The sequence below is a fragment of the Neofelis nebulosa genome, chromosome 15 (assembly GCF_028018385.1).
Source record: "Neofelis nebulosa isolate mNeoNeb1 chromosome 15, mNeoNeb1.pri, whole genome shotgun sequence".
NCBI lineage: Eukaryota > Metazoa > Chordata > Mammalia > Carnivora > Felidae > Neofelis > Neofelis nebulosa.
Genome location: NC_080796.1, coordinates 60,027,216 through 60,048,640, shown reverse-complemented (window position 1 = coordinate 60,048,640; position 21,425 = coordinate 60,027,216). Strand labels below are relative to the sequence as shown.

At 38.4% G+C, this 21,425-nt stretch overlaps 1 protein-coding gene across 2 annotated transcripts in view; it reads left to right on the top strand.

Annotated features, from left to right (window-relative positions):
• The window catches only part of USH2A (usherin), a 745,506-nt gene that overhangs the window by 470,322 nt on the left and 253,759 nt on the right, over window positions 1-21,425 (top strand). For both annotated transcript variants that reach the window (XM_058701414.1, XM_058701413.1), the window contains 2 exons: window positions 11,947-12,097; window positions 12,687-12,829. In XM_058701414.1, the coding sequence (XP_058557397.1) occupies window positions 11,947-12,097; window positions 12,687-12,829 (294 nt within the window). The remainder of the gene's footprint in view (window positions 1-11,946; window positions 12,098-12,686; window positions 12,830-21,425) is intronic.

Genomic DNA, 21,425 nt, shown 5'->3' with positions numbered 1-21,425 from the left:
ATAACCTTCTCTGAGTTTCTTCAACAGATAAGTTCTACCTCTATATCAACTTACAGGTGCTGGTCCATACTAGCTCAGCAGAATCTTATTCCTTCTAGTTTCAATACCACTTCCTTAGAGAGGCTTAGCTCTTTCAGCCAATGTCAAGCCAGCCTTTTCTAATAATCTCTTGCGGCATGACATTCTCCTCTTAAGCACTTTGTACATATTTAACCACACAGGTTTTGTATTTTTTCAGTGCCAGTCTTCCAACACTTGACAATATTTTCATGCCCATAGAGGTGGAGACTGTGGCTAGTGTGTTCTGTGCCATGTACACAACCCCCAGGACCATGATGGGAAGGGAAGAGAGGAGGAAGCGTAGATAAATTTTTCAGGGAGTATGAAAATATTAATACAACTTTATCACACATTTCAGTCCTTCTATACTTCCAATATTTAAGCTTGGAGGCTACATAGTCAACAGGAAATAAGATCGAGTTTTGAATCAAAATACATTGTCCCAGCCTGGCAATTTGGGCGATCACAAGGGACTGTAAAAGTAATGCAATGCCCACACCATTTAATTCATGGTATGTTTGTAAGATCAAATGAGAAATGTAGGTGCATTTAAATGTTAATTGTGATTATGCTTTGAAATGAAAATTCAAGAGTTTTCTTAATTAGCCAAAATATTATGTTTCATAATATTTTAACATATGCTAATGTATTTAATTTAGTTTTCTAAGCTTTTGACAATTTCTGGGTCACCAAAACATCTCAATAAGTTCTCCTCTTCTCAAAATTAAACTTTATCTCCATAAAATAAAACAAAATAAACTTTACCTTCAGATCATATGACTCCCAGCCTAATGTTAATTCTCCTTATATAAAGTAGGGTGTGGTTAAATGCACAATCTCTGGATCTGAGCCAACCAGAGATATTTAATATCTCTAAATGTACATTTATCTATAAAATGAGGGAAATAATACTACTTATATCAAGGGGATATTTTAGATATTACAAGATAAGGGGGAATGTTAATTATAAATTATGAATGAAAAATATTTTTCCAGTCTTTTTGACTAAAATGTAATGAGATCTTCAGTTTCATGGCTCATCTGTTTGATGAGGTAAAAATCAGTTACTAAGCTGATCAAAATTAAGATAGCTGGGCACTTTAAGCTCTTTAATGGGTATCATCAGAACATGCATTTTCTAAATATTGTGAATGTTTAAAAGGCTTACAAAATAGTGCAGGATCAGATCTACTTCTTTCAAGTACAAGTTGTCAAGGCTGGGGAAGAAAATTAAAAACAGAAAACAAATAATAATGTACACTCCTTGTCCTCAAGTAGCTTACAATCAACCATGAACATAACAATTTCCCAAACATACTGAATTTCTATCACGTATACAATCTTTGCTGTGGTGTGGGCTATAAAGTGATTCGTTGGACTGTTTTAGCCACTAAATAGTAATAAACTGAGTGAGACTAATAAACTCAGTGGCACTTGCCTAAAGTGTGTTCTATGGAATAATCTATGAAGGTGTTCATGATGGTGTGAATAACAGACAAGTTCAGGATCATAACAATAGCAAACATATAGTATTTACAGTGTCTACCTTGTTTTATTATGTAAATAAGACATTATCTTATTTAATCCTTGCAATTCAACTCTATGAAGTTTTTATCCTTATTGTATTGATGAGAAAACTGAGGCACAGAGAGGTTAAGGTATTTGTTCAACAACTAAATAGCTGAATCAGTATTTGAACTCAGGTCTGATGGCTCTTTACCAGTGCACAGACATTTGTTCTATGATTTAGCTAAAATAAACTCTAAATAAAAACATTTCAAGAAGTTGGTAATAAGCCATTTAAGTTAAAAATGTTTAAAGAGCTAACCAGACTCAAATAAGAGAGTGGCAGTTGCCCAAAATATTCAGGACTATCTGATGTAATAAAAAGCTTATCAAAGATTTTAAAAAGTTTTAGTTGACCAAAATGCATTAACAAACATTTTAGAAACTAAGAAATATTAAATAGCCAGTAAACCTATTTTTAATATTTTAATTATAGTCCATGTTTTGGCTTTAATTATCTAGCCCCCAATACTCCCATGAGTATAGCCAACTGCCTTCTCCTGTTGGTGGGAATGCATATTGGTGCAGCCACTGTAGAAAACAGAATAGAGAAAAACATTAAAAATGGAAATACCATATGACCTAGCATTTCCACTACTGGCTATTTACGCACAGAAAATGAAAACGCTAATTCAAAAAGCTGTATGCACCCTAGGTTCATTGTAGGATTATTTACAGTAGCAAAGATATGGAAACAACCCAGGAGTCCATCTATAGATTAGTGAATAAAGAAGATGAATGGAGTATTACTCAGCCATGAAAAAGAATAAGACTTTGCCATTTGCAACAACATGGATGAACCTAGGGAGTATAATGCTAAGTGAAATAAGCATGTGTTTTCACCCTTAAGTGGAATTTAAGAAACAAACAAACAGAACTGGTGGTTGCCAGAGGGGAGGTGGGTCAGGGGATAGGTGAAACAGATAAAGGGAATTAAGAGGTACAAACTTCCAGTTACAAAATGAGTAATTCATAGAGATAAAAAGTACGACATAGGGAATATAGCCGATAATATCGTGATAATGTTGCTTGCTGACAGATGATGAGTATACTTATCATGGTGAAAACTGAGTAATATACAGAATTATTAAATCGTTGTATTGTATACCTGAGACTAATATAACACTGTATGTTAATGTATATATATGATACAATCAATATATATAGGTATTTCAAATCAATCAAGTTTTTGATCCATCAATATCAGCTTTGTTAACATTCCATATCTATAAAAATATCACCTGCAATTATTTTGTAAAGTCATGTTACCAAAACATGAGTCAATAGCATAGAGTTTTCACCTAATATTGTAAAGCAAACAAAGTTTACAAAATAATTTATTTAACATATTTAGCTTAATCATTTAAAAATATTATGTATGGATACACCTGTATAGAAGACAGGTGAGATAATCTAGAATAGTGTAAGAATGGATATCTCCAGGTCATGTAATTATGTATACCTGCTTTCTTTGGTTGGTAATTTTCAAATTTTCTATCATAAACATGTAATACATAAATACATACTTTAAAAAAGGGGTCGTGTTAACTCTATAGAAACTGATTGTTAGCATTTGTTTAACATTTCTTTGATAAGCAATACTAAATTCTCAAAATTTTGTCAGTGCCCTAGGTTACATAAGACACAAAAAATAAGATCTCTGCTTTTAAGTAATTTATATTACCATTACTTTGGTGTTATGGGGAAAAGCCACGGTTAGACTTAAATTTAAGATTCAAGTTGGTGTTGAGAGATGAATTACAGTCTTGGAAACAACAGACATGTGAGGCTGTACGTTGCCATTTTGTTAGTCATATAGTTCAGATTGGTTGTTTGACCTTTCTAACCTCAGTTTGCACATCTGCGATATGGGGCATTGAGACAAATAAATGATAAAGTGAATGTACTATAAAGTAGTATTTCAGATCTAACTTGATATCGCTGCTGTGTTAGTACTCTCCAAACAATTAATCTTTTATGCTAAAAAATTATTCATTTTCAGGTAATTGAGGTTTTATTTGTAAATGGAAAATGTGGGGTGGAACCTAAGAATTATTGAGTCAGAGGGGAAAGATATTTTTCTGCACATCTCACGCTCTACCAACAAGCCCATCTATCCACCCATTCATTCATCCATCCATACATTTTTGTAGGACATCTTCTGTAAAGGAAGCACTCTGCTGGACACTACAGTATCCCCTTAAATACTTTGTTTCTTTAATAACATTCCTCTCAGAATCTGCGTACTTGTTGGAAAATGATTGATCTTGCATTTTTACCTATCCATATGATCATTTTGAATCAACTATACAGCCAATCTGAAAAACATTGATGAACTCCAATATTAAGCAGGCCAGAATTAAGATTCGTAGTGAGTTTTTAGCAACATCCCTTGAGGAAAGGAAAGTTGGGAGCTTCCCTGTGATATACTCTGGTCAGAATGCACAGAGTGTTTAGTTTAGGTATAAGGCTTCATATTTTTGAAGATATGTTATCAAATTAGAACACTTCCAAGTCAGGTACCATTGCTAGATAATGGTTGAGGAATTCTGGAAACTGGTTGGAGGAAGCAGCAATGTGTAGCCTGAAATGGGGAACTTCAGCGGAGGAGAAGACAACCACTTAATCATGCCTGAAGTTCTGTCCCATGATGGTGGTAGAGGCTTGTTCTCAGGGGTTAGTATGACTAAGACAGGGTCCTAAAGAGTACAGTGTTAGCATGACCAGCACCCATTGCCCATGCTAGTTGCAATTTATAACTGCCACAGCTTAATTAAGCCCTGTTAATTATTTACAGTATGCTGTTTCACTCTCAGAGGTCCTGATGTGGACAAAAGATTATATTCACCCTAAGTGTTGTAGAAGTGATATAATTTTTTTAGTTCTGTATCAGAAGGAGCACACCAACAATAAGAAATGTCCAATAATGTCATGAGGCAACGTGCAAAACAGCTATTTTCCTGTCACTGGAAATGAACACACAGAGGCCTGAATGTCACCTGTCTGGGATGTTTTAGGCAAGAATCCTGTATTTGGTGGTGGCCTTTAAGCTACCTGCACTCCACAGTTAAAATGCTCTTGTTGTATTTTTAGCATTCTACAGTCAAAAGTAAATTCCATGGCATACCTATCGATAACACTTAATTTTTCTAATATATTTTTCTTACTAACATGAAGACTCCATTTTGTATTTCACTGAATTTCTGTGGGCTTTGGCTAATTTCAGAGAACTAGTGAATTCACATAAGTAGTTCTATATCAGGTTCCTTGTGGGGGATGAACAAGACCAGGAAAGAACTGTTTAAGGATATGACTTAGAGAAAAAAATAAACCCAATCTTTACGAAAACGAATGTACTTACTATTATAAATGGTTTACTTTTGTGCTCACTTAAAAAATTTAATATTTATCATCTATGATCAGTCACATACTGTAATGTGCTGTTTTGCGGTATAGAATTCAGAGCACCAAGTCCTTATCCTGCCAGTAACGACTTTTTTTTGTGTGGTTTGAGATAAAAGATGCAACCTCTCTGAGCTTCAGACTCTTTATCTATACTACAAAGAGATAACACCACAATTCTGTAGTGTAATTCTTAGGATTAGAAATAATTATGTTTAAAAAAAAACAACCTGGCACAAAGTATGTGTTCAGAAAGTCAGATTTTATGAGAAACTGTTTTGCAAACATGAAATCTATTTTAATCTACTTGCCACTATTTAATGATGCTCTATTTGTACATCCTTGTGCTCAAGGTTGACTGTCCATTTGTTAGCACATCTGCATATTCCTCATAATTAATATCTTTTTTTAATGACATATGGTTTAGTGACTGGAAATTGAGTCTTGCCTTCTGTTTTCAATTTGTTCATGACTCAACGACTCAATGTATGTGTCTGAACTTTAATTTTCCATTCTGGAAACTAGAATTTAAAGTCCCTGCTCATGTATAGCTATTTCAGAAAATGGGAGGAAGTGTGTAATGCAAGGATTTTGAATACATGCCAGGCCGTTCGATCGTGCAGCCAGGATGCATGTAGATAAAAAGGACATGGTTTCTCTCCTGTTATGTAAACAGGGGAACCTGAATGGGGATGTCAACAATCTAACCTCGAAAGTGGGGGGAGTGGGGGGAGTAGGGGGTAGTATGGGCAAGGCTGGAGCCAGATTCCAAGTGAAGCCAGGAAGAAGCATCATGTCGGCTCGGAATGAGCATGGGCAGAGTTGATGAAGTTCTAGGCCCTGGAATCAGGCTGAGAACACAATTACCCGATTTGAACAATCTGACAGTGCTCCCGTGGCAATGCCCTTTCAAGGCCTGTTCCTTTGAAAGGCAAGGTGCTGTACACATTTGGATGTGAGTTTCCGACTTCTGAAACTCTGGAAGCACTAATACGTCTTCTATGCTATTTACACATTCTGTGTTATAGTATTTGAGTCATGTCTTATCTCTCTACTAAATATAAAGTAGATGGTCTAAACCCCCGTTTCTCTCTACCTGCCCTTTCCCCTCCCCCAGCAAAGAATCTTGTGCAGAGTGGCATTTGATGTATATTTTTTAATGTTTATTTATTTTGACAGAGAGAGAGAGAGAGAGAGAGAGAGAGAGAGAGAGAGAGAGAGAGAGAGGCAGCAATCAGGGGAGGGGCAGAGAGAGAGGGAGAGAGACAATCTTAAGCAGACCCCACACTGTCAGCGCAGAGCCCAGCGTGGGGTTCGATCTCACAAGCCGTGAGATTATGACCTGACCCAAAACCAAGAGTTGGACACAACCACCTGAGCCTCCCAGGTACCCCTGATATATTTTATTATAGATTTGAGTTTAATACAAAACATAGATTTCTTCTATATTTTAATGCAGTATTTTATTCCAGTATTTTAAATGCACACACATACACACAAAAACACACTGTAACAAGTTAGTAACTGTCCTGAGAAATTGGTGCATATGAGAAGTATATTGAATTCATTTTCTCCCCAAAAGTTTCCTCTTCTGACCACTGCAAACTTGGTAGTCACCAGTCACATGGAAAAAAGAAAAAAGCTTCTGTTTTTGCTTTTTAGAGCTCCCCTCAGAGATCTATAAATTTGTAAGGAGCAAAAGTTTAGGGAATGCTGTTTGTTTTGGGTTTTTTTTTTTAGACAGAGAAGAATTCACAAGTGCACATCATTTAAAAGTTTAATAAAATCATACATTTAAAAGATTATAGCATCTAGACTCATCCAACCCGTGATTTAATTTATGGCTTAATGTGTTGTATTCATTTTGCCTTCCAAAAAAGGTTAAATTTGAAATTTTATTAAAAAACTCCCTTCCTTTGAATTTATAGATTGGGGTATCTGTTTTATCCACTTGCCGTGTAGAATTAGTATTTACTGGACAAGACGTGTTGATTCAGGAGGTTGTCTGTGGAGTGCTTGCCCCGTGAGGGTCATATTAAACTCGAGAGAAGCTTTTCGAGCAACATAGCATCTTGGAGACAATATATCAAGCTGATAGATACACGGCTCTTGTGTTAAGGAACCAGAGGCGGAATTATGGCTATAGTTCCCAGTTATGGCTTTGGTGCTAAGGAGCCTCTACGGAATAGGTCTAGGATAAAAGGGGTTAACCAAAGGGGAAGGAAAGGTTTCCAGAAGTCAGTGTTTCCAGAAGCAGACAAAATGAATAGTTGTATGTAAATAATATAAGATGATCACTCTGTTTGGAAATATTTTGCAATTTTATACAAGCAGAGTGTGACCAATTTTATGGGGTGCTTTTTTTGATGTTAACACTCAGAAAAGAACCCAGGATACTATATTACTATTAGGGAGCCTAAGTTTGGGGCAATTCTCCCTTCTTAACAGCATGGTAATGCAGTTTTTAACACATGAATGGATTTTTGTGTATATATTTAAAGCTCTAATGTTTTCATGTCCATGACTTATCCAAACTGTTTTTTTTTTTTTTCCGAATTTGGGTTGTTGATGATATTACACTCCTTGACACAGAAAAATTAGATAAGAAAACAGTCAAATTAGGGACATGACTGTGCTACATTGTACACAATTTTGTACTTTACTTATCGCCCATGCTCTCTCAATGTATGTTCGTTTATTATGAATCAGTTAAAAAAACATATAGCAAATAAGAGATAATCAGTGTTAAACCTATTTGTGCTCACAGATAAATCATCAGGTAGTAAGTCTTTATTAGCAGTGGATAATGGGATACGAGGCCCTGGACAACAGTTCTACTGCATTTCCTAGGCTACTAACTGAGGGAGCAATTTCGTACCATTTCATTTCTCTGTTTTTTTTTTTTTTTGTTTGTTTGTTTTTTTCAACGTTTTTTATTCATTTTTTGGGACAGAGAGAGACAGAGCATGAACGGGGGAGGGGCAGAGAGAGAGGGAGACACAGAATCGGAAACAGGCTCCAGGCTCCGAGCCATCAGCCCAGAGCCTGACGCGGGGCTCGAACTCACGGACCGCGAGATTGTGACCTGGCTGAAGTCGGACGCTTAACCGACTGCGCCACCCAGGCGCCCCTCTCTGTTTTGTTTTTGTTTTAGTGTTTGTTTATTTTTTGAGAGAGAGAGAGCAAGCAGGTGAGGGGCAAAGAAAAAGGGAGAGAGAGAATTCTAAGTAGGCTCTGCACCGTCAGTGCAGAGCCCTATGTGGGGCATGATCCCATGAAACCATGAAATCATGACCGGAGAGCCAACACCAAGAGTCAGGTGCTCAACTGACTGAGCCACCCAGGCGCCTCTCGTTTCATCTCTCTTAAAGCATGTGATTCCCTCTCACACATTAGCACTGAGTTGATGCCTTTGCTTTTATTTTGCTCACTGAGAAAATGGAGTCCATCAGAAGAGATCCTTGGTGTTTTTCCATCAATAAATCTACCTCTCTCTCTGAATTGCCTGTTCCTGCATTCACTTCTGCACAATGGGTGTACCATTCCTGCTCTATTCAACAGCCATTGTGCCCTGGCTTATCTCTCTGTCTCTCCCAACACAAGGAATTTGCTCTGGCAATTACTCTTCCTTCTGCTACATCAGTTCCCCAAATATCTTCTGGATCTTTCTAGTAAGTGTGTATACACCTTAGCATCTCCCAGTTTTTAGAACACCTTCCTTAATTACATAAGCTTCTTTAAATGCTGCCCTATTTTCTACTCCCCTTTAGAACAAAATCCCTCAGAAGAGTTGCCTGTACTCACTATTTCCTCCTTCTCTGCCCTCTCATTGTCTCCTCAACCATCTCCAGTCATGCTGCCACACCCATCACTGCACACATCTATTCTTGGCAAGGTCACCAAACACCTCCAGTGTTTGGCCAAATGCAAAATATAATTCTCAGTCTCATGCCTTAAACTGTCAGCATGTTTCGCAGAGTTGATCAGTCCTTTTTGATATGCTTTCTTTACTTGACTTGCAGGCTACACCTTCTCTAAGTTGTCCTCCCTCACTGACCACCCCTTTATGCCTCCTTTGTGGTAGAACCTTCTTCCTGACCTCAAAATGTTGGGGGACCTCATGGCTCAGTTCACAGACCTCTTCTGCACTCACTCTACCTACATTCACCTCCTAGGTTATTTCATCAAATCTCAGCTGTTACATACCACACGCCTTCATCCAGAACTCTTATCCAAACTCATACCTCCCACTTCTTCCTTGATGTCCCCACTAGAGATGAATTTATGCCTTTCCCATGTAACATGGACGAAACAGAACTGATACCCACCCCCCCACACCCCACACCCCCCACCCGCCCCATAACTGATTTCTCCCTTCAGCGTTCCTCAGATCAGTAATGGCACCACCACTCACCTGGACAGTTAGGCTAAACACACTGACATCATCTTTCACTCCCTTATTTTCTCTTAGCAAAATACCATCCATACTCACTTGGTCAGCAGAATATATCACCACCTCTGCTGCTGTCACATGCTATTGTCATCTTTTACCTGGATTGCTATAACAGGTGATTCCCTTGTCTGCCCTCACCCCCCCCCCATTAGCATAGAGTAGTCTTTATAGGTTCCAAATTATGGCGTGTCCTGTATTAAAACCCTGCAATGGCCTACAAATCCATTTCAAATGAAACCCAAAGTCTTTAGTATGATTTTCAAAGCCTAGAACTAGAAGGCATCTGGAGGGATCTAGACCCTGCCTTTCCCTCCAACCTCTTTTCCTTTCCCTCTCCTTGGCCTATTTCCAGCCACTTTGGTGTCTCCACTGTGCCTTAAACACAACTAGTACTTCCCCCTCTCACTGCCCTTGTGCTTACTGCCCTCTGTGGCTGGGTTGCCCTTCGTCCAGACATTTTCATGGTCACTGAGGTCTCTGCTCAAATGTCACCTAATGACATGTTCTTCCTATGGCTTTCCTATCCAATCTGAATTGTTACTTAACAATAAAATGGCACACTCCCTTTCATTTTCTCTTCCCTTACCCTGCTTTATTTTTCTCTTGAGCTTATCTACCCGGTATGATCTTAGGTACCCATTTGCTTAATGCTTGCTCCCTCTGTTTACATGTAAGTTCCATAGGGTCAAGGGCCATATCTGTTTTACTCGGTGTTATTCCCCCTCCACACAAAGAATACTTTGCACAGAGTAGAGGCTCAATAAATGCTTATTGAATAAATTAGTGGATTATCGATGAACTCGACCCTTACAACAGATTGATGAATCACATCATGTAATTCGTCTTTTCCCATCACTGGCCATTCATTAGCTTCCTAGTTCACAGGCAGGTTCTCCTGAGGGGGAAAGTATATAAAATCACACACTACATAAGGTTGTGTATAAAAAGAAGTTGAAAATGAACCCTCCTAGGTATTTTAATTATTGTAATCCCTTCTCCTTCCTCACCAATGACTTCTAGTAATCCTTGGCAATTAGAAACTTACATTACAGGGCACTTGGAAGGTTCAGTTGTTCAAACATTCGACTCTTGATCTCAGCTCAGGTCATAATCTCACAGTTCATGGGTTCGAGCCCCGCATCAGGCTCTGTGCCGATGGTGCAGAACCTACTTGGCATTCTGTCTCTCCTTCTCTCTGCCCTTCTGCTGTTTGTGCCTGTGCTCTCTCTCTCTCTCCCTCAAAAAGAAATAAATAAACTTTTTAAAAAAGAAGCTTATATTAAAATTAGGATGTTCCTGAAAACTTACAGTATCTTAGCACTTAAATTATGCAAAAGAAAGTTCAGATCAGTCCGATGTCGTCATCATCATCATCATCACCACAAAAACAACAACTAACTAATCATTACCAGGACCCAAAACAAGGTGCTTTATTTACATCACTTCTGATTTTCCCAACAATCCTGCAAAGGAAAACTATCCCCATCCCAAAGGTAAGAAACATACGCTGAGAGCCATTAGATGATTCTTGATTCTCCTGAAGTCACAGAGCTTTGCTTCTGACTAGCTTTGGAACAAATTTTTATATGATAGTTTCATTCAAGTTATACCTGTTGGAAAAATTAATTTAGTAATCAGACTCATCTTGTCATTTTTTTAAGTAGAATGGACTTTAGTTTTCTTCATTCCTGTTAGACCTCGTAGAACTATTCAAATAGAGTTCCCTGATAGATTATATCAAGCAGACAGGCTGAATTCAGGAAAAATTTGCCAGAGATTCAACCAGACTAGGAAAAGCAACATGTATGCTTCAACTCACCACGTATTTGAATAAGGGAAACTGACTGTATAAAGCACATGGGGAAGGAACTTCAGTTTTTATGTTTTCGTTAAGTGAGAATTACACCTGTAATGTGCTATTTTCAGCCAACCGTGTGTACTTAATATTGTAGAAAATACAATTTTAATAAACCATCCTCAAAACACCAAAAAAAAAAAAAAAAGAAAGAAAGAAAGCCAGTTGTGATCATGAGTAGAAGTGGGATTAAGTGGCAATGGGTGATAATCGATGAGAGAAAGAAAAGATCTGGACTCCTTCACTGTTTGATTGCTTGATTGCTGAGGAAAGAGTTAATTTAAAAAGTTACTTTAATATTTGGTTCACTAAGTTCCCTACATGTTTTCAATTAGATAAACAGAAGTACAGGTGGGGATGTGCTGCATGTTCATTTGTCTTGCTGTTTGGGGGCTGGCTTTTAAGGTTGAAATACTAACGTAATTGTGTTGAAATGAACAATAAGGAAGTACAGTAGTTCAGGAATGAAAATGTTAAATTAAATGGACCATGTTTAACATTGTTGTTGATCCTGAGGAACAGTTTTTCCAGTATATGGAGCATTTCGATTCCATCCAACATATGTTCTCCACAGTTTTCTCTGCTCTAATTCATCTGTGTTTTTCGACAGCTCCAGATGGCGTGTTGCCTCCGAGGCTTTCATCTGCCACTCCAACCAGTCTTCAGGTTGTCTGGTCTACACCAGCTCGTAACAACGCTCCCGGCTCTCCCAGATACCAACTCCAGATGAGGCCCGGCCACTCCACCCATGGATATCTAGAGTGAGCCTGTTACTTTGTCTATCCTCCTAACTGTCACCTGGATTATATGTTATGGACATAACTTACTTTACCTTAATTTGTGAATAGGTCAGTTCTCATTCGCAACAAATAAAGGCCACCTTTTAAAAGTTCAAATAAAAGACAAGCAATTCCTTAGGACATAATTATTTGCTCAGCAAAATTATCTATTTTCCATTTATATAGCATTAATATAGGATTTCTTCACCTTTAACGTTTCATGGGCATAGGTATTGCATAAAGCAGACATACACCTGAACTTAAAAAAGAAATGCTATCTGAACTGTAGATACAAAATTATAATAGTCTACAAATTCCACGTGGCAATCAGCCTCAATAGTAGACTAGAATTTTCTCAATACTACTAGAATTTACATCTCATATAAATGCAATATTACAAGCCCTCAGCCAAGTGGCTCCTTATTTTAAGAGAGATCTCCTGTGACAACAGAAAATTGCAGTACTTGCCTGGAATTTGACATTCTCTGAAAATTCCTTGCAGTAAGATTTTACTTGTTTTTATTTCTTTGAATGTCTAAAGCTTCCTAATTAGCATTTCTTTCCTATGTAGGTTATTTTCCAATCCTTCTGCATCGTTAAGCTATGAAGTGAGAGATCTCCAACCGTACACAGAATATGAGTTTCGCTTGGTTGCCTCCAATGGATTTGGCAGTGAGCATAGTTCCTGGATTCTGTTCGTGACCACAGAGGACAGTAAGTGGTCTGAACAATACACAGCCAAATGTCGTCTACATTAGGGACTATTAAATGTCTTCAGTTTTTCCAAAACAGAGAAGTAAGCCTCCCCTGTTTTCTTGACATTTAGTGACAATAATCTTTTCTAGGCCAAGGATAGTCAGACTTCCAGAAAGAAGAAAAATGGGGGCTTGGGGGATTTTGAGGGTGAGGCCTTCAGAAGAAAAATTACTACAGGAAGAAGGAATTCGCAATAAATTATGGCATGGCCCCATTCTATCCTTCAGGGTACATCTAGGTGTCCTACAAGAGGAAAGTTATCATCTTCCACTCAATGTACTCTGCTTTGGAGGAATCCTGACAGGCAGAAGAACATGAAATTGGGGTCTTGCTTCATGAAGATGCTTAACGTGTCGTTATACCTTTTCCTGGAAACAGATCCCATTATACTTTCAGTCACACCTGAAAGACAGACTGCAGAATAGAGAAATATAATCTGATAACAATGGTTCTGCACTATTACAAAGACTAGATTGGGATTGCCTTATATAATCAATTAAGAGGCTTTCGAGTCTGTCACGAAAGAGTTATGTTTTCATATATAGGTTTTTACTAGGTTATATATAGAAAATAAATATTTGGCTATAATGCTTAGTTTTATATAAATGACCTCTATAGGGGTGTGTGTGTGTGTGTGTGTGTATATATATATATATATATATATATATATATATATATGGAAGTATAATTTTTTTTAGAAAAGTTTGAAATTAAATCAAGCTATATGGAGTGAATGAGGACACTGTATTTTTGAACATTGAGGTTTTTAGGGTTAATCTTGTCAAGTCTTTTAATCAGAGGCTTCTTAGAAGATGTTTCTCTGTTGGCCAATTGCCATTCTGGCTCTATATCCAATGAGGACCCAAGTGACTTTCAAAAGGCTAGATATTAATCAAAAGATATGGTATTTGAAAGAATCTCAATTGTATATTAAGTAGATTCTTTTATTGCTACAATACCCTTAATTATATTATCTTAGTAAGGATAAGACATCAAATGAGATAGAATCAGAACTATTTACCTTCCTTAAAGCTTACTTTATGTTTTTTGAAAAGGCCATGAAGAACAATAATATATAATACTTCATCCATTTCTCCCAATTTGTAATCACTCCCTAGGAGCAGGTTAGGTACTTTACAAGGGCACATCCAGTCCTTTTGGTCTCTCGAGTACCATTTAGTAAATTATCAGCACAGTGCAATAAACGACACCCAAGACCCAGAAAGCATTAAGGCACCACTCAATGCACCTACACCCCTTTTAGGGGAAGCATCACACACACTCTAGGGAACCTGGCAGCCTAGTCACCAGACTGTATGCAGATTTATGAACTAGAGAGCTCACACTCAAAATAGATTTTTAAAGAAACATTATTTTAAAAACAACTGAAAATAGGCTTCCAATCCTCCTTCTTAGATATAGCATACTTGATGGCACTCAATAAAGGTTAACTGAAAGTATTTAATGATTCAGCCCACTGCAGAGAGGATGACTCCATAGAATGCCACATTGGAAGAGAAGAGAAACAGTCCCCTTTTTGGCACCCACGATTTCTATGGCCACAGAGAATGAGCAACACTTGGGTTTCCTCAGGGGTGATTCTCATTGAATAGAAGCCATGATCTTCTATCTACAGGCAAGAAGTTATCACATAAATAAAGTACAAAACATTGCAAAGTACCAACTAGCATAGCATTCTTTGTTGAACAAACTTACTCCTGCCTTAAGTGACCATAAAACAAGTCTACGGACTCTATGTGGTTAGAATTTTCATGCACTGAAGACATTGCCTTCTTTGTGATTTTTAGAACTGGGTTTGAAGGGAATAGTATTAACCCTTCATGTTCCTTAAGAATTGGTAACACATGATTATATAGCAGGTATTAACCCAAGAAACCCAGCCATCATTTTTATTTAAATCCTTTCCCTGAAACTGATGACTTCTTCCTTCGTATGCCTCATGTGCACACTGCAAAGTCATATATATTATGAAAGAGCCAAAGGCTGGCCCTTTGCCCCTCCAGGTTAAGTTACCAGTGCATGCTTACCCCTGAGACATAATGGCAGTGTACTCTATATTTTGGGTGTCCGTGGAGATGGATGCCATTTCTGAAAGGATGTACAATTGAGTTGACAAAGAGTGAGTGATTGGCATTGGGCACAAGCAGTTTTTCTGTCAAGGCTTCAAAGCATTGCACACGAAACCACCCATGCTGACAGCTCCATGCGAGAATCGCGCTTCATACTTGATCCTGACCGGCACCTCCCAGATGCCCAAGTGCAATGTCTAATATAAAAACTCTACATACCGTCTTACAGAATAAAACTGAGAAGTCACCTCATGCCCACATTTAAATTTCATACCATCAATATGCACCTTTCTACATCAACCAAAGCCTCAAAAGTTTCTGGTGCCAACACAGGTCACCAAGTGCAGTGTTTTTAGTGTGATATGGCAAGACTGTGATTTTCATCAAGCCTGTGACACTGCTGAAACCAGAAAGAGATACCAAGGCAGGAAATGAACTGCACACAGAGAAACAAATGCTTGAGTGCAAAGAGAAGTTCTCATGGACAGAGAAAAGGGTTGTGAAGAATTTTAATAGATTTTTTTTTCAAATAATTTGTCATTTCTATCAGAGTGCCACCAATATCCAGTTCCATGCATTTTTAAAAATCTAGTGTGCTGATGCCAAATAATAATAATGCACATTTCCTATGAATATTTTAAATCCTGTTAAACGTGTGTTAATAAAAGATGTTTGTTCCAGCCAAGTTGGTCAGTGTAGTGTTCGACTATTTGCAACCAGGTAAATACAAACAACTCATGGTTTTTGGGGTGTGTGTGTGTGTGTGTGTGTGTGTGTGTGTGTTGCATGCTGCTGGCAGTCTAAGAACATGGCATGTCTGCAATTTGCAAAAATGCATGAAGATTGTGTTAGACCTGGGGCACCTGGGTGACTCAGTCATTTAAGTGGCCAGCTTCCGCTCAGGTCGTGATCTCACAGTTCATGGGTTCGAGCCCCACATCAGGCTCTGTGCTGACAGCTCAGAGCATGGAGCCTGCTTTGGATTCTGTGTTACCCTCTCTCTCTGCCCCTCCCCCACTTGCGCTCTGTCTCTCTCTCAAAAAAATAAACAAACAAATAAATAAATCTTAAAAAAAAAAAGATTGTGTTAGACTCGGATACGTGTGATTGCTAACATGAAGACACTTACCTAGCCACTGAAATTTTTGGTATTTTTTAACATGAAATAACCATTGCTCCTGATTGTTTTCTTCCCTTTCCCTTGTGTGTTTACAATGGTTTTCTGTGCAGTATATGCATATAGGAATTGGATCCGCTGGAAGGGCAAGGTTCCTGCAACCTCAGCATGGGGGCCTGTCCTTTGGCCTACTAAAATCCTGCCCTGTGTAAAATATGAGATGGCCCACTTTTCTTTAAAAATGTAGATTCCCTAGACCATCAAAAGCTGGAAAATCTGTTTCTCACAAAGTTTTTCAGGGAACAAGATTGAAATGTGGAATGTCTTTATTTCAGACATTTGAACAACAAACATGTATGGAATACACAGGCAATTAGATCAACCTACTAAAAATGAGATTGTTTTCTAAAAATTACTTTTCTCCTCCCAAAACAAAACAAAAACCCAAACTGGTTCTAGAGTAGGCCATTTCGTTACCATGTATTTTTAAAAGACTTTAAAAATCTGATTGTTTTATGAAATTTGAAGTTTAAAAACTCCATATCTGTATATATATTTTTAAATGTTGACTTATTTTTGAGAGAGAGGGAGAGAGCATCTGCAGGGAAGAGGCAGGGAGAGGGGTCAGAGGATCCAAAGTGAGCTCTGTGCTGACAGCAGAAAGCCCCATGCAGGGCTTGAACCCACAAACCCTGAGATCATAACTTGACCCGAAGTTGGACATATAACTGACTGAGCCACCCACATTTATATTTGTAACCACTAATCTAAGAGACATTATTAAGTAAAGTTTGTGGGATTCAAGCAGTTTATTTTGTAGATATACTTACATAATTTTTCATGAGCTCGTTATTTTGCTAACAGACAGATTGTTCATGAGGTTGGCCTGGAGTATGCTAATAGATAGGGGTATGTATCTTATCACCTACACAGTGGGATTTTATTTTTTTAATATTAAATATAATTTACTGACTAATTGGTTTCCTTACAACACCCAGTGCTCATCGCAACAGGTGCCCTCCTCAGTGCCCATCACCCACTTTCCTCTCTCCCCCCCCACCACCCCCATCAACCCTCAGTTTGTTCTCAACATTCAAGAGTCTCTTATGGTTTTTAAATACTCTGAACACACTTTATTCATTATATTAGACCTTGTTATTTTTCCCACGCTTAAAATACACCTTGAACAAAGAAGGAAGCAATGAGGGTCGTTATCCTAGTACCTGGATTCTGCTTTATTTTTTCTGTCAGCGTTTTTGAGTATCTGATCCCCAGCTCCCTCATTCATCTTTGAGATTCTCACGGCAGTTTACAAAGGAACAGGGGTTTTTCTGGAGTAAGAAAGACATTGCAATGTTACTTGAAATCTGTATTGAACAGAACAAGTTTCTTCCTTGTTTGTTGTCTGGCAAAATCTACTCATTCATCAAGCCTCAGCTCAAATGTCACCTCCTCTGTGAAGTCTTCCTTCCTCATTGCTACCGCAGAATTTTGATTTGTATTGTGCGCCGTCAACATCTCGTTCTGAATTGTAACTTCTCAGGACCTAAGACTCTGTCTCATTTATCTTTGTACCGTAATTTCCCCTTATCTGCTTTCTTTTATTATGCGTTATTGCTGTTAATCTCTTACCGTGCCTAATGTATAAAGTAAACTATCATAGGTATGTATGTATAGGAAAAACATAGTATGTATAGGGCTCAGAACGATCTGCAGTTTCAGGTATCCATTGGGGGTGCTGCAATGTATCCCCCACAGATAAAGGGGGATGACTGTATACCCCAGGCCTGGTAGAGGATCCGATATACAGCAGGTGCCCCCCAATTGCCAGGAAGTACTAATTAAAGAGACTTTTATGGAAGCAAATCTGTGAAAATTCAACCAAGCCAATTTTATCTGGGTACCTGCCCTGTCCCAGGGACCGAGAGAGACATCAAAGTTACAAGGATGATTAAGACGCTGTTCTTTCCTTGAGGCATCCATTATCTGACAAGGGGGACACAGAGTAGAGCCATCGTTAGAGTCTACAGAACTGAGGCTTCTATGCAAGCAAGCCCAGAGGCAGAGCGTTTCCCTCAACGTGGGGTGTCAGGAAAGCCTTCCCTGAGGAGAGAATCAGGAGAAGGAATAGGGACTGATTTATATTTGGAATTCACTTAAATATTAAATTTCAAATTTATTTCCTCACAATTGGCCCAGAAGAAGGCAGAAGCCGTAATTGCCGTTGGAGGTGTCCACCGACACGTGAGACTGGGGGGATGGCTTGCATAGTGTGCTGCCAGTGTTTCAGCCTCAGTGGGAGATGATAGGGGTAAGAATGAGGATGAGAGGTGGGTGAGGATGAGAGGCAGGTGGAAGAGAAGGAAATCCCAAAAGCAATCCTCATTCTTTCCCTTGGTCGGAGGCAGCCTGCTGGCTGTCCCTTTGATTCAACACTGACTGTCTTCACTAGGATAATGAATGTTCTAATTCGAGAGGCGTCTCCTAGCCCCAAATCACATCTATTTCAAAATGAGGCGGGGAGGGATATATAGGGAGAGAGTTCCAGAAGAAAAACACTTTTTCTTATTCTCGAAACCTGTAATGAGAGTGAGCTCTCTGAGTCTTGTGACAGGGAGAAGTAAAACTGTGGCATAAACTTGGATTCATTAATGAAGATAATTCTAGAGCAGGATTTTCTAGATCATTGAGTAAATGTGTTTGTGCTCTTAGGAGTATTTAAATTTTAAAATCTATCTGACACGGCAAACATCTTTTTATTAGTGTGTTTTGGAAGTTAAAGTCTCAATCTATACCTTAAAAACCTTCTATATGAGAGAAAATAGCATTTGAAAGTTAGGGTGGAGCATATTCACATCAGTAGATTTTATTTTAACGAAGAAATACGAACTATGGGTTTCAGTAGTGTTGCACAATTATTTTGCTTTCTCCATTCTAACTAGGCTTCATAATTGCTTTAAATATTAACTGACACATTTATCCTTTCCACCAGCGATTACAGGTATCTATTTTATCGAGAAGATCCATGGTGTAAGATAATTTTTTTTAGTATTTATTTATTTTGAGAGAGAGAGAGAGAGAGAGAGAGAGAGAGCGCACAAGTCGGGGAGGGGCAGAGAGGGAGGGAGACAGAGAAAATCATGCAGGCTCAGCCCTGTCAGCACAGAGTTCAATGCGGGGCTTGAGCCCAGGAGCTATGAGATCATGACCTGAGCCGAAACCAAGGGTCAGACACTTAACCAGCTGAGCCAGCCAGGTGCCCCAGAAAGTAAATTATTTAATCTGCTGATTAGGAGAGCAAAATGGTTCTGTATCCATGTCACTACATACTTTGTTTTCCGTTGCATGGATTCCATCCCCCTACATTCTTGTATTTCCAGAATTAATAAAAGCAAATATTAATTATTATTTTTACATTCTTATTTTAATATCCTAAGAACCCAAGCTAAAAGCAACCAATAGAAACTCCTTTGAAAGGATGGACTGATTAATGAAAAATCTATCCACCCAGCCTCAATTTCCTCCCTGAGCTCTTGGCTCTCTTTTGGGTACGTAAGGCATACTGTTCTTCCAAATCTGGAACCTCCAATTCTTTTAGGACTTTTTTTCTGCTTTCATAAATTCTCACATCGACACTTCTGATTTTCTGTCCCAAACTTTCAAAGAAGAATTCAAAGCCATTCACTCCAAAACATGCCCCAGTTCAGAAATCAAAACATTCTTCCTAAGCTACACTCCCTCCACTCTCTCATGGGAGAGATGGAGAAGAAGAGTTTCCCAGTACTGGTTCTCCTCCTTACAGACTATCAAATGGTATTCTTTCAATTTCACCAAGCTTTCTTAAACAATTCCTTTGCTTCACTGCCCACTTCCTATTTTATCAGTTGTCAAGAAGCTGCATGTTCATTTTTGTGCAAAATAAGAGTAACCCGTTTTTAATATTTGTTTTGGGATACAACTCTCCTGCCCTTTATCATTACAAGATTAATATTTCTTTATTTTATTGGTCCTATTACATTTAAGTCTTATGATGAGCTGTCAAGAATCCCTTGGGAAAGTAGTTGGGGTATAAATAATGAATTGATAAAAGAATTCATGATTAAAGAGAAGCTGGAATCCATCACTCTTCTGCTAACGTATCAGGAGTGAATGTCAAAAGGCTACATTAACAATTAGCTTACAACGTATTGCTTTATATAATCATACATCCATATATTTTGCTACCTTGCGTGTTAATTCATGGGCAAATTTGGGGGATATTCTTGTGTGGAGTTAATATTACTGAAAAGAGCTTTTAAACTGAGATTTTAACTAGAAGTTGCTTCACTAGGGCAATAATGAGAACATAACAGGAAAACCGAGCGCTCCGTGGGTAACGCTAATAGCGAACGAGCGTAGGAGGCCCATGGAAACCACTGGAAGTTATATACACACCGAAAACGTGAGTCATTCAGACCATTTATTCCTACGCACACTCACATCCACATGCGCGTGCATGTGCGCCCACACCCTTCCCGGTTCGCACACCTGACTATGAAAATAAATAAGCAGACCCCTCTGTTAACAATTTTATGGCTCTATTTTAGGCTGCGTCTGAACTTTTGAAGCTGATGAGCAAAATAGTTTCCCATAAAAGATAATTTCATTTGCCAAAATGAAACTACTCTCTGTTATTAATGCTGTAATGAAATGGCCTGAAACATGAATCAGTGATCTGAACAGAAAGGATGCTCCCGTTCCCACCTCCGGCGGGGGTGGGGGGGAATTCTCTAAACAATTACACCCACGGAGAGGGATGTACAGTTGTATTTTCATCACTGGCCAGTTGAGCTGTGTGGCTGTCATACTTCCCAGTCTCCCCTCCAGTGACAGCCGCATTGACAACATGTTATACTCCACATTGATTTTACAGTTAAGGAGCTGATTGTGATATATAGGGATTTTAAGAATTCAGCTGAGAGGCTGACTTTTGCCTTTTATCATTCCATTAAAATTTTATAACCATCTTTTTCATGTCATTTCATCCATGAATTCTTACTTTAGAAAGTGATAGCTACTGCTGTGAGCATAACTTTCCTCATGTTCAGAGCTTTTTATTGTATTAGCAAACTACCCCAATTACAGTTATTACTCATGTTTTACATAATTGTGGTGACCCTTTCCACCATGCAGTAGCATGCCAGTTGATTTGTATATAGAATTAGATGATTCGGCTTATCATTTGAAAGCACTAAATTGGAAGAGTGCCGGGAGTCAGGTTTTAACACTTCCCCGGCCAAAGGAGCTAATGAGGCTGCTTTCAGCTTCCTCTCCTGAATCACACAAGTTTAAGGACCCTTCGTGCAAC